Here is a 14,430-nt window from a genome sequence, read left to right as displayed (position 1 = left end):
CGTAAAAAGTTAAAAAATTATTCCAAATATATATTTTTTTCTCTACTTTTTTAACTAAAAAGTTAAAAAGTGCTATAACATATCTCGAACAACTATTTAGGCCAAGTTTGACATGATTGAAAAAAAACAAAAAATCAAAAAGTCACTATCCTATTTAAGTCACATCATCTTATTTAAGTCACATCACCTCTCTAACACATCACTTCAAACCCAACCCAAACCCAATCCATATTTCATAAAAAGTCAAAAAGTACACTTATTTAGCCTTCCCAAACTACGAAAAGACAAAATAGATTTTTTAGCCTAGTAAGACAAATTGTTACATCTAACCCATAATCATTATATTCTTTCTTTCATAAAAAGTAAAAAAAATAATAAAAAAATCTATCCCAAACGAGGTTTTTTTGCCCCAAGCTAAAATAGTAAAAAAAAATCAAAAAATCAACCAACTTTCCAAACGAACTCATAGCCTATTTTGTCTTTTTGTGATTATTTAGCTCCAAAATATTTGCCAAACCATGGCTTTATTATATAGCTCACACCTCTAATATAAACTCAAATCTCAATATAATAATTTATTTTCTATATTATGTGATAGTTATTGTAGCATTTTTATCAACTTCAAGAATAAATTGAAAAAAATTTAAAATATGAAAGGCCAAAACGAAATAAAAAATAATTAAGAACCAAAATGAGAAAGTAGCCAACATATTTAGGAAGAGAATTGGGCTAAAGTAGCCAACTAAAAAATAAAATAGATTAAAATAGCTAATAAAACAAAATGGGTGTTTGGCAAATTATTTTTTTAGCTTTGGGTTAAAATTCACAAAAAGACAAAATAGACTAAAATAGTCAATAAAATAAAATGTTACATTAAAACCATAATCATTTTATTTTTTCTATCACGAACATCATATCCAATTACAAAAATAATCCAATCATTTTTCCAAACATAAATAGGTTAAGAGCTAGTTTTTTTGATTTTTTTTTTGAAAAAATGTGTAAAAAATAAAGAGGTGATGTGACTCAAAAAATGTTAAAAGTCAAAAAGTTGGCTTAATCTCTTGCCAAAAGGGGCCTAAAATAGACAAAAACTAAAATAACATACTAAAATAGCCAGCTTTATAAACGAGGTCAAAATATCACATTAAATCCATAATCATTTCACTTTTTTTCTCACAATCATCAAATTAACTACAAAAAAAAAACTAACCAAGTTCTCAAACACAAGCTATGTTAAAATAGCCAAAAAATCAAATAGCTTAGATATGATCACAATTTATGATAACATTAGATTTCTCATATATGATATTGTCATTAATTAGGTTATTTTGAATTTCAAATTTCTAACCATATAGATATGATCACAACTTATGATAATATTGGATTTATCATATATGTTATATCATTAATCAGGTTATTAATTAATTAAAATTGGGAGTAGATGTATCCACAAGAAAATCACAAGATCTATTGGATGATAAATTTTTTATAGAACCACATATTATAGAAATCTTTCAAATAGGACTTATAAATATTCTACCTCAAAAAAAAAAAAAAAAAAAAATAAAACTAAAAAGATGACTTTGGTTGACCAAATAGAGCCCATTTCTCAAACAAAGGCAAAATGTAATTTATTTATTTTTTCTTGTTTTTGAAATTAAATAAATTATAAATACACACGTTAAGATTTGATTAAAATATAAATCTCTCCTTGTGATTTAGAAATTACATTCTACTCCCTAAAGTTTGTAATATCATAACAAATAATTCATTTTATTAATAAATCATTAAATTAATTAACAGTTTTTAATAATGTTAAAAATATGTTTCAATTAATAATTTATATAATTTTATTATTGTATAAGAGAATAATTATAAATTTTATTTTTTAATTAATTTTATTAAATAAAATTTTTAATAAAAAAATATTTATAATTTTTCAAACTAAGGCCATGTTTGATTAGGGGTTTAAGAGGGTGGATTGGATTACTAATCTGTGGACCCACCAACTCTTGTTTGGATGCAACAAAATATCATAGGATTAGTAGTGAAAGAGGGCTTAGTAATCCCCCTATGTAAGGGATTAGCTTGGGTGAATTTTAAGTTAGATTAGGAAAATAATAAGAGTATTGAGTCTATTTTATATAAAATTTTTATTTTTTTTAAATTTATTTTTTTTACTAAGTACACCTATTTGTTTTATTTTTTTTAATATAGAAATAATTTATTTATTTATTTTACATAAAAAATAATTTAACAATCTCATTACTAATCATCTTTTATACTATTATTAAAACAATCACACTTTTTCTTAATTCCCTTCCTAATAATCTACACATTTAACAATCTCTTCACTAACAATCCCCTCACTATGGCTTCGTTTAGGAAGAGCTATTTGGGTTTTTTTTGACTATTTTAATCACAAAAGACAAAATAAACTATTTTAGTCACAAAAGACAAAATAGATTATTTTAATCACAAAAAATAAAATATCACATCCAACCCATAATTATTACACTTTTCTCTTATAAAAAAATCCAAAAACATTCAAAAAACTTTTCCCAAACTAAACTTTTAACTCAAGTTAAAATAACCAAAAAAAAATTAAAAAACCAAAAAACCAACCTACTTCCCGCACCCATTTACACTTTAGGGGCTGCCTTGTTCATAAGCACCTTCAAACAGGACGAGGAGAGAGAAACCATCATTCCAAAGCCAAAAAAGAGAGCGAGAGGAGAGAGAGAGAGAGAGAGAGGGTGGAGATAAAGCGAGGAATTCAAGGAAGAAGAAGGGTTTCCCAGAGAGAGAAAGATAGAGAGATAGAGAGAAGATGACTCAAACACAGAGGCAGGCAAGTGAACAGCAACAACAAGCACTGATGCAATCAGGGCAAATCTCTGGAAGCTTGAGCTTCAATGGAACCCTAACTAAAGAAGACGAAGAGATGTCGAAATCGGCTCTCTCTACTTTCAGGGCTAAGGAAGAAGAGATCGAGAAGAAGAAACTCGAGGTCAAAGAGAAAGTTCAGCTTCATCTCGGTCGCATCGAAGAAGAAAATCGACGATTAGCTACTATTCGCGAGGTACATCTCTAATTCTCTCTATCTAGCTACTAGATCATGTTCACAGTTTAGTTTCTGAACTAGAAATTTACGGTTTTGAGCTACTTTGCAGAAGTTTAGTTTGGGAAATCAGTAATTTCAGAGACTCAGTAATCTTTGTAGATCAATTAGTCACTTGATTTGTGGGTTTTATATCTTGATTATGTTTGTTCGAACCTGAATTTTAGGAAAAAGGAAAATTAAAGTTTGTTTCTTTAATCAAATTAATTTTTCTGGCAAAAGAGGAAAAAAATTGAGGAACCCTAAAAAATCTCACCTAATAATGACATGACAAAAAAGACGTCAATTTTTGATTTGTAACAAAACCCAATTAGTGGGTGAATTGTTAGCATCCCTTGGAAAAGAATGACATAATTTTACCCCAATACATTTTGGCGTCACACATATACCAAGTAATTACGCAACACAAGTCCTAGGTGGCCCCAGGAGGGTCAAAGTGGCCTCGGTGGTCGCGTCCTGGGTGGCCGAGGGGATCAAGCGCGCCCGGGTAGCCCTGAGGAGGTCAAGTGATTCGTGGGATTTGGATCAACTTGAACAATTTCAACCTAAAGTTTTTGAACAAGAAATTACACAGTGATGTATTTTCCATCCACTTTTGATGGGAAAAAAAATTTATATTAATGAACTATGTGGAATCGCTCTTTTTATTTTGGGTTTTATGTCTTTTGTTATAGCTGCAACAAACATATCATTTACTAATTGATCAATAAACGAATCATGCTTTGTCATTAAGCATGTCAAAAGTACAATAATTTGATGCTAGTGATGGTTGGTGCATGTGTATGGAGATATTGGTGTCTGGTAATATTTCATAAAAAGTGTCGAAGTGGTGTTGGTATGGACATGAGTTGCTTATGAATTGCCTTTCCAACAATTAAATGTTTGAAATCAAATACACATCAATCAGGAGCTCGAGGGGCTGGCAGATCCGATGAAAAAAGAAGTCTCAGTTGTTCGTAAAAAGATTGATGCTGTCAACAAGGAGTTAAAGCCACTGGGTGTGACTTGCCAGAAGAAGGTAAAACATTGCCGACAATTTAATTCTTAACCTTAAAGATCATGCTGAGTGATGATACCATAATTTCACAATTCAGATGTAAAGGTTCATAGTTTAGTACTCCGATTAATTGATTAAGCAAGAAATTGGATCAAACCTTTGAATTTGGGACTTTTGTTGGTCACAGGAGAGAGAGTACAAAGAAGCTCTCGAGGCTTTCAATGAAAAAAACAAAGAAAAAGTACAGCTGATTACCCGATTGATGGAGGTTAGTATCGTGTTTATTATCAATTTTAATTTTTCTTATTTGGAATAAAATATAATTTAGCTACAAGGCACGGGCACGGACACGGACACGGACACGAACATGGGTACAGACATTGGGCACAACTATTTGTTAACGTTAAGATATGCACACAGCAGGATATGACAAAAAGTATATATTTCTGTATATATTTTTGTTTGCCTTGTAAGAGATATGAATGTATGTGCGGGCTTATTTTTATTTATTTTTTTCCACTTAACCTCTCTTTGTTTACATATATGTTACTTTTGATCCCAAATCAACTTTCGAAAAATTTGAAAAAAATCGACAAAGGCGTCCTAAGGTGTAGCCCGAACACAAGACACGTGTGTTTGTGAAGTGTCCCCAACTTGTCATTCAAAAAATGAAAATAATAATAAACTGATACACCACACGGCGTGTCCAACTCGGTGTCCGATGTGTGTAAGACACGGACACGGTACCGACTTTGAATTCACCATGCTTCCTAGTAATTCAGTGAATTTCTTAATTTTACGTCAAACATTTTTTTCTTTTTTCTAATTGTTATTGCAATTGCATTTGGTGATTTTTTGATCAGCTGGTTGGTGAAAGTGAGAGATTGAGGATGAAGAAGCTGGAGGAGCTGAGTAAGAGCATAGAAACGGTACGCTAAGATTGATAACCTAATGCTTGATTGATAGCTAATTAGGTTTTGTGTGGTGTATTTATTTAAGAGAAGACTTCTATATTGTCTGTCTGTATATGGGTGTCTTTGGGTTTGTTTGTATTCTATGATTTTCTTGTTTGCTTAATTAGCTTTTGTTGGAGCATTTGCTGATTTAGGAATGGGAAATACCCCCACAAACAGGTTTGTAACCAAACAGGTCTCAACTTTTCTTCACATTTTTCTTCTTTTACATTCAACTCTGCGCTCTCTCGAGTTGTGTAAGATATGGTGTGTTCTTTTAATTAGATGGAAGAATGGCTTCCCAAATTGTTTCTTGTGTAATCAAATTGGTTTAAGATGAGAGAATTTTGCTTGGTCATTGCCTTTTGGAGCGATTACTTGCAAAGTAATTGCAAGTGCTATGCATTTTGCCCAATGGATTAAAAGGTTTTTCTTTCAAGTTGCTCAAGTAAATGTTGTGATGGTGGCTTAAATTGGATGTTTGGTGAATCAACATTTGCCCTAAAAGCCCCCCAAGCAAATGGGGTTGGGTGGTTGTTGAAGGGTTTGTGTTTTTGGAAAATGTACTAAATTATGTAGTTTGTGGCTGTTGCATTTGATTTTGTTTAAACACTCTGTATGTGGGGCAAGGTTGCATATATTTAAGCCTTTTCCGATCATGCTGTGTTGGGAGTTTTATGGTTTCTTTCGGTTTTTACATTACTTTTAAGGGTACAAATCTATCATCCAAAACAAAAGCTTTCACAGAATTCGGGCAGGACTGTCAGGCAGAATCACTAGGCAGATACTTTTTTTGACCGTTTATGATTTGAGGCTAATCTATATAGTTCATGAATGTTTATGCTCTCTCTCTCTCTCTCTCTCTCTCTATGGGCATGATGAATACTTAAGATAATGGGCCCAATTAACCTGAGGCACCCGGATTAGTTGAAACTATTTCAAATTCATACACGCGTTGTTGTCATTCATGATTCTCTCCCTCTCTCTCTATCTCTCTCAATGTTCTTTGCTCATATGATGAACTTTCCGAAAGATCACTTCTCTTTTTGAATTTGAATTCTGTGTTGTCCTCTGCATAAAAGTAGGATAAGACGAGCTGAAAAACCAATGTGTTGATCCACCAATAATTGTGTTTGCCTTTAACCCGCATTTACCAAACAATGAGTGGGAAAACACACACACCGGGCCATCAAATTCATGTTAGAACTTTGAATTGAAATTCTTAAATTATTTTTGTTACTCCAAATTCCAGAAATACAATAAGATTGGGAACACCATTTCCAACAAGCTTATTCACTATTTTGTAGAATATGAGGGCAGTTTTTTTTTTAGATTTTGTTTCCCTATTGAAGTATTACATTTAGAATCAACCCTCGAACTCAATTCCGTTGTGCATCCTCACGAAATTTCTTAAATAATAATAATAACAACGGTACTGTGACTAATACCTTTGGACAGTTTTTTAATATTCCCCCTACCGACCCCAAGTACTGTGTGTTTGGAAATCAAATGACTTATTGCAAAAATGCTAGAGGTCCCAAAAATTTTATCAAAAATTTTACCAAATGTCTCACATGGGTGTGGGACCCACATGGGACCCACATTGTGTGGGTCCTACACCCATGCGAGACATTTGATAAAATTTTTGATAGAATATTTGGGGTCTCTAGCATTACTCGACTTATTGTTGATACAGTTTATGGAACATTTGGATAGACACGTGGTCAAACAAAGGGCAAGCGATATTAAATAAGGATCAAATGGCACATGCTTTAAAGTTGCATGAAATATGGTAGAGGGCAAGCGATATTAGTAAGGATCAAATGGCACGTGCTTTAAAGTTGTGTGAAATATGGTTGAGTGATGGAAAATGTTGTGGAGATTAAGATCCATTGCCTTTCCATGAATCCTAGTAGATTTTGGGTGAATTTTATCATTTAGTTCTTCAATTTCATGTATTGCTATTTTTAGAAAGTTTTCTTTGTAATTTTTTTTGTAATTTTCCTTATTATTGTTGTGTTAATTAAGGAATTAACTTACTTGGTTGTTTCTCAGTCGGATTGGGTCCCCCTTTATCATAAAATGGTTGTAAACATTGTGGGTCTTTAGTTGATAATCAATATACAATTCTTTTCGAAAATGTCTATCCTTTTTGGGTCCGGACTGTCTCCTGTTCATATCTGGGACAGTCCGGTCCAATTCGGCCAATTGGATTCACTTTTGGACCATTTTTTTTGTAATTTGAACTGTTCATATTTTAGGATTTGTTGAGTACATTATTCTTGTAAAAAAATCATGTGGATTAGATAACAAATATTATGTATTCAGATCACTTTTGTCTAGAAAAAAATGGATGGTCAAAAAATTAACGGTTCATGAAAAAGTGATTTGAATACATAGTATACGTTATCCGATCAACGTGATTTTTTAGAGAGATGTAAACGGTTATTCGTGTACTCAACAAATCTTAAAATGTAAACGGTTTGAATTATTGAAAAGAGGCCTAAAAGTGGGCTCAATGGGCCATACTGGAGGTGGACCGGAGGCAAGCCCAGCCTTTTTCTATAATTTGATAATCTTAAAATTTAACAGATTTATAAAAGAGTTGTAGTGTTCTTGTTGCAGTAGATTATACTATTCATGTTAAATAAGTAGATTTAGGTCAAGTTTGGTAATTGCAAAATAATCTATCTTTTTATCTTTTTATTTTTTTTTCATCACGTCACATCACCTCTCTATTTTTTGGCACATCTTTTTGTAAAAAGACAAAAAATACACTTATTTAGGTCATCTCAAACAACTCCTTAGAATAAAGAGAGAGAAATGGACAAGAGAAGAGCATAGTAGATTTAGCTTTTATTAAAGTGGTTGGAGGATGATGATGAGGCTCTTTCGGTTGGTGGCTTGTCCCTCTTTTTCATTAAATGCATTTTCTTATTATATATAGTATAATATAATATATTGGAGTATATGTAAAGTGGTATGATCTTTAATGGGGTGGTTTTATATCTTTCACATGAAAATTGAAGTAAAATCAGAATCAAAATCAGAGTTGGAGATAAGGATGGATCCAATACTCCTTTGCTTTTTCCCTCATTAGGATTAGGTGTTTGGTTACATCTTTCACATTCAATAGAATCAGAAAGAAAGGGCTCTGAACTCTGAAACATCTCAAAAAAGTTGGATAATAATCTATCATCAAAAGCAAACTAGATAAAAAAAAAAAAAAAAAGTCTTGTATTTTGACATTATTTTATTTTATTATATATGATGCATAAAAAATGCTTATCCTAACTCTCGATGTAGCTTAAAGTGAAATTTTAATAGTAGGATTTTTTCAAATAATATTGGGTAAAACTGATCTCTCAAGATTTAAAAAAAAAAATATAGTAAGTCTCATAATTTTGATATAATTATATGACCTCCTTTTTAGTACAGTTAAATGGATCAAAACTAATGTAGATGGTGTAAAAATACAAAAATAAACAGACAATATATATTTTCATGTAAAAGGGAAGATAATATCATTAACTAATAAATTATTGATGAAAATGGAGCTAATGCAAATGGTGTGAATACACAAAAATAAACATATGATATATATCGTATAAAAAATATAATAATATTATTAACAAATTATTGATGAAAATGAGACTAAGTGTTATGTGAATTAAAATCTAAATAGAACTAAATATAATTATATCAAAACTGTGAAATTTATTGTATTTTTTTCAATTATCGAGAGAGGTCAATCTAATTTACCTAATAATATTTATTATCTTTTTTTATATTGTACTTTATTATGTAAAATTTAATTTTCTATTTCGTTTTTATGATAAAAATTTTGAAGGTTTAATTAAAATTATTATGGGGATAATGTGTCAAAAGCTATCTAATAAATAAAATGAAGACACACACACACACAAAAGTGTGCTAGGCTTAGGGAAATTTTATTAAAAAATATAAACTATTCTAAAAAAAAAAATGTTTCGGACCCCAATTAGGCTGACCCCACGCACCCCCAGCTGATGTGGACAATCACGTGATATTCACGTGCACCTTCAGCCCACGCACCTTCTCTTTCTCTCTCTCTCCCTCCATTCCTTGACTTCGACGGACACCCAACTCCGTCCTTTCCTTGACTCCTACAAAGGACGTCCGGCTCTCTCTCTCTTTCCCTCTCCCTCCTTGACTCCGACGAAGGTCTGACGAAGGATGACTAAGAGGTAACTCCCAAGAGAACACTTACAACAACGTACAGCTTAGCTCAAGACCCACGACCACCACCATGGAAGCCCTGTCCATAATTTCAACACTCACCAGTTGATCCAACTGTCCCCAAATAAACACAGTCAACATAAATGCCGACAACACCATGCCTTTCGGCGAATTGATTTTTATTTTATTTTATTTATTCTGTCTTCTTTTTTTCTATGCTTCTCTTTCTCCTTTTATTTTCTTCACTAGTTCAACAAATTCAATCAACAATAGCCAGATCAAAAACAAATTAATATTATGTATCAGTATACTATAGGAAACCCATTTGCCAATGTATAGCAATTTCAATATAATCTAATAAAAATACTGAGGATTAAGATGCATTTGAGGTTTAAATTGCAACAATTTACGGGAAATAAGTCTCATAAAGACTACCACTGCTCCTTTTCCTATCATTCCGACGCCAATGCCAAAAAAAATTTAACCTTTCGTTGAAGACACTTGAAACCCCTTCAAAATTCTATCCTAGCGGTGATCTCGATCTTGATCGCAGAGCTTGTGAGAGAGAGAAATCAGAGATGGAAGAAATCGCCGGAGATGGAGGAGAGAGAGAGACGCCGGAGATGGAGGAGAGGAAGGTCATTGGAGACAGGAGGAGGAGAAAGGCAAAGCATTTGTTCTGTATTTTTTTGGCGATCATGCTACGTAGCTCGAATGTCGCGGCTCGAAACGCGACTCGACACCAAAACGATGTCGTTTTGGTATCGATTTTGGATTTTTTTTTTTTTTTTTTTCCTGGTTTTGCAGAACGAAGAAGAAGAAGAAGAAGAAGAAGAAGAAGAAGAAGGGAGAAGAAGAAGGGAGGAGGAGGAGGAGGAGGAGGAGGAGGGAGGGGAGGGGGCCATAAAAACCGGTTTGAGGAGGAGGGGAGGCTGAGCTGCGACGGAGGCGGGGCTGCGACGGAGGAGGAAGCAGAGGCGGTGGCGGGAGCTGCGACGACGGCGGGGCGGGGAGCTGCGACGCCGACCTTCTTCCTCTCCCTCCCTTCTCTTTCTCCTCTCCCTCTCTTTCTCTCCCTCTCCCTCTCCCTCTCTTCCTCTCGAGCCATTTCGAGCCTGGTAGCTTCAAGCTACCAGGCATTTTCCTTTTTTGGGGGCAATAATGACATCCTTTTGTTCTGTATTCTTTTACTTTTCCTTTTCTTTTCTTTTCTCTTTTTTTTTTTACCAGAGAGTGCATACACGCATTGCAGTTGCAAAACTTCTTTGAAAGTGTGTAACCATCTCCACGTCATTGAGGGTGTAGGGGTGATATTTGAGTGGGGGTCTATAGCGGGACTCTTTTAAAAATTAGTGGGTATCTTTTTTTTTTTTCTAATTTTTTTTTGTTATGACTGAAATTTTGGGGGTTAATTAAAACCTTTACTAGGGCTATGAATTTTAAAGTACTATAAGCTATTCAATAAATAGAATTTTTAGATTCAAAGTGAAGGCTATGATGGAATTTAAAAACGCTAAGAATTTTAAAAAAGAAAAAAAGTGAACATATAGCAAATTGTTTAATATATTTCAATGGAAATGATACAAAACTCTAAATTTAGAGTTTTAATTTGAACTCTAGTGATGTAGTAAAGTGAAAAAAAATAAAATAAAATTGGGAGTTCTAATAAAAGAGATTTAGGGGTTGTTTGGGATGATTTTTTGACTTTTTATGAAATATGAGTTGGGTTTGGGTTGGGTTTGAAGTAATGTGTTAGAGAGGTGATGTGATTTAAATAAGATAATATGACTTAAATAGGATAGTGATTTTTTGACTTTTTGTCTTTTTCAAGACATGCCAAACTTGGGCTTAATGAGTTTTAATAGGGGTGGATCCCACTGTGATTTGATATTTGACTTTTTGTTTTTTGAATAATGTTTGAAAGCTCTAATACAACTCTAATGATTTATGGAGAGTGCCTATATGAAGGTAGGACCCACACTCCTCACTCTATCCCTCTCTGTTCTCTCTCTCTTTCCCCTCACTAGATCTCCATTTAGAGCTATGTATCATTATTTTTTTTTGTAAGTACTATAAGCTATCCAATAAATAGAATTTATAGATTCAAAGTGAAGGCTATGTTGGAATTTAAAAACGCTAAGAATTTTAAAAAAGAAAAAAAGTGAACATGTAGCAAATTGTTTAATATATTTCAATAGAAATGATACAAAGCTTTAAATTTAGAGTTTTAATTTGAACTCTAGTGATGTAGTAAAGTTAAAAAAAAAAAAAAATGATTGGGAGCTCTAATAAAAGAAATTTAATGAGTTTTAATGGGGGTAGGTCTCACTGTGATTTGATATTTGACTTTTTTTTTGGAATAATATTTGAGAGTTCTAATGCAACTCTAATGATTTATGAAGAGTGCCCATATGAAAGTGAGACCCACCCTCCTCTCTCTATCTCTCTCTTCGACCTCACTAGATCTCCATTTAGAGCTCTAGTATTAGAGCTATGCATCATTATTGTTTTTTTTTTTTTCTTCCTATCACATCATTAGAACTCAATTAGAGCTCTAAAATTAAGAAATGTATCATTGCTAAAAAAAAGCACAAACATATGGAGTCAACTTATTGAAGCTCCTCTAGAGCCCTATATTTAGAGCTTCTGATTTTTTTTCATACTTCAAATTGTCTTTTACCAAAGTCGGCTTTCTAAAATAATAGGCTTAATATTTTCCAAAATATGTGAGGGGTTTTTAATGGATACCTTTGACAAATGGGGTTTTTTTTAATGCTACTTGTGAAAAATATTTTTTAATAAAAAGTATTTAGTTTAAAGAAAATATTTTTTAATATTTGGTGATGGTGATGGTGATGGTGATGGTGATGGAACAAAGATGTGATGGTGGTGGTGGTGATAATAGCGTCGGTGGTGATGTAGTGGTGGTGTGGTGAAATTGATAAAATTTTATTCGGAAATGCCTGGTAGCTCGAAGCTACCAGGCTCGAAATGGCTCGAGAGGGAGAGGGAGAGGAGAAAGAGAAGGGAGGGAGAGGAAGAAGGTCGGCGTCGTCGCAGCCCCGCCCCGCCGTCGTCGCAGCTCCGGCCGCCGCTGCTGCTTCCTCCTCCGTCGCAGCCTCGTCTCCGTCGCAGCCCAGCCTTCCCTCCTCCTCAAACCGATTTTTATGGCCCCCTCCCCTCCCTCCTCCTCCTCCTCCTCCCTTCTCTTCTTCTCCCTCCTTCTTCTTCTTCTGCTTCGTTCTGCAAACCAGGAAAAAAAAAAAAAAAAAAAACAAAATCGACACCAAAACGACGTCGTTTTGGTGTCGAGCCGCGTCTCGAGCCGCGGCATTCGAACTACGTAGCACGATCGAATTTTATTATGAAAAACGTTTTTCGCTTTTTAAAAGGTAAAAAATATTTTCTATCTAAATATATTTGTTTTTCATTAATTATAAAAAATATTTTATAGTTAACTTTTGTTTTTTATTATATCAAATATTAAAAAAATATAAAAATATATTTTTTAAAAATTATTTTCTACCCAAACAAACAGATTAGTACAGTAATAGATATATGTAATACAATTATAACACACAATTGTAATAAAATAATGATAACATCATAGGATCATTGAAAACCTTTGCAAGAGTTCAAGATTTGAAGGTAGACTATTGACCCATCACCAGGTACGTGGAAGTCTGGGATTGGGTTACAGTTCCAAATTGACCGCAACTAGGCTATTCAAATTTCCAGTCCAATTACACATTTTTAAAACGACAGTGCTACGTAACTCAAATTTTATGGCTCAAAAGTGGCTCAAATGGCCAAAACGACGTCGTTTTGACTTTTGAACCATAAAATTTGAGCTATGAGACATTTTCCTTTTTAAAATCATATTCAAAAAATAGAAAATAAAAAATCTACGTCAAGGAAAAATGATTGATTATGAACTTGCAATGCAACAGGAATTTTGGAGGAAAATGAAAGTGCTTCTAAAATACTATAATTTCAGTATTTGGAACGGATTTGAATAAGGGTTCGTTTGACAAGATGGTTTGTGGTTAAAATAGTTACAAAAGACAAAATAGGTTATTTTAACCATAACAAACAAAACATCACACCCAACCCATAATCATTGCACTCTTCTCTCACAAAAAAAGTCAAAAAGTCCTTCCTAAACCAAGCTTTTTAGCCCAGACTAAAATAGTCAAAAAAAACAAAAAAGTCAACCCATTTCCCAAACCAACCCTAAGAATTCTTCTTTTTGCTTTCTCCACTTCTCTACATAAATTTTACATTCTTAAAACCAAGATTGTGTGTATGTGTGTGTGTTTTTCTTCGAACAAGACTCAAATTGTGCTTTGATCATGAAAATTCATGATGTAAACACAATCTAAAAGAATGTTAGTCATTTAAAAATAAAAATTAATAATTAATCCCATAATTATTTAAAATTTATTATTTTTTCATTAAAGATTTCTATTGAAACCAAAATGTTTAAATTGTATTGACAATTTTTTTTATTATTTACAGTAATGAAATTCTCATTTTTCTTTAGGATTTCTGTTATCCAAACAAGCAACGAGACAAAGATGGGGATTAATTTCCAATTTCTTACTGTAGTTTTTGTCCAATTGAAATCTGAGCACTGCTTAGTCCAACAATTCAACTTGGTCATCTCTCCATGTTTTCATTTTTCATTTTTTATTTTCATGTAGTGAAAAACATAGAAAAATTATTTGACAAACTATTTCTTAATTATATTTCTAATTTTTTTTTTGAAAATAACTCACTTTTTAGAAAACACCAAAAAGTTAGTTTCAAAATTTCAAAAAATTGTTTCCACAAAAAATGAAAACAATGATAACATTCAAAAAAAAAAAAAAAAAAAAGGCAAAGCGGAATGAGCTTCACCTTTTCAATTTAGGGGTAGTTGGTTGGGCCCAAAAAGTATATTTGGGCCAACTATAACTGTGTTGGGCCAGAGATGATTTTGTTAGTTAACCATTGCTGTGTACTAGCCTGTTAAGAATTTAACCACGCCAAGGCTCTGATCGAAATTTGAATTTTGGATTTGCAAAAGAGACAACAAAAATGAAGAGAAAATATAGAGAAAAAAAAATGATGTCAAATATAAAATTTTTTGGGGGTTG

At 32.8% G+C, this 14,430-nt stretch overlaps 1 protein-coding gene across 1 annotated transcript; it reads left to right on the top strand.

Annotated features, from left to right (window-relative positions):
* The first annotated feature begins 2,637 nt into the window (after positions 1–2,637).
* On the top strand, positions 2,638–5,432 carry LOC114262886 (uncharacterized). Its single transcript, XM_028203314.2, has 4 exons — positions 2,638–3,085; positions 4,032–4,142; positions 4,309–4,389; positions 4,985–5,432. The coding sequence occupies exons 1-4, from the start codon at positions 2,834–2,836 to the stop codon at positions 5,057–5,059; spliced, it is 519 nt and encodes a 172-aa protein (XP_028059115.1). The 5' UTR covers positions 2,638–2,833; the 3' UTR covers positions 5,060–5,432.
* Positions 5,433–14,430: the final 8,998 nt, after the last annotated feature.

Source organism: Camellia sinensis, chromosome 3 (assembly GCF_055761805.1).
Source record: "Camellia sinensis isolate YWXY chromosome 3, ASM5576180v1, whole genome shotgun sequence".
In the NCBI taxonomy this organism is placed as follows: domain Eukaryota; kingdom Viridiplantae; phylum Streptophyta; class Magnoliopsida; order Ericales; family Theaceae; genus Camellia; species Camellia sinensis.
This window is presented reverse-complemented; position numbering and strand designations above follow the sequence as displayed.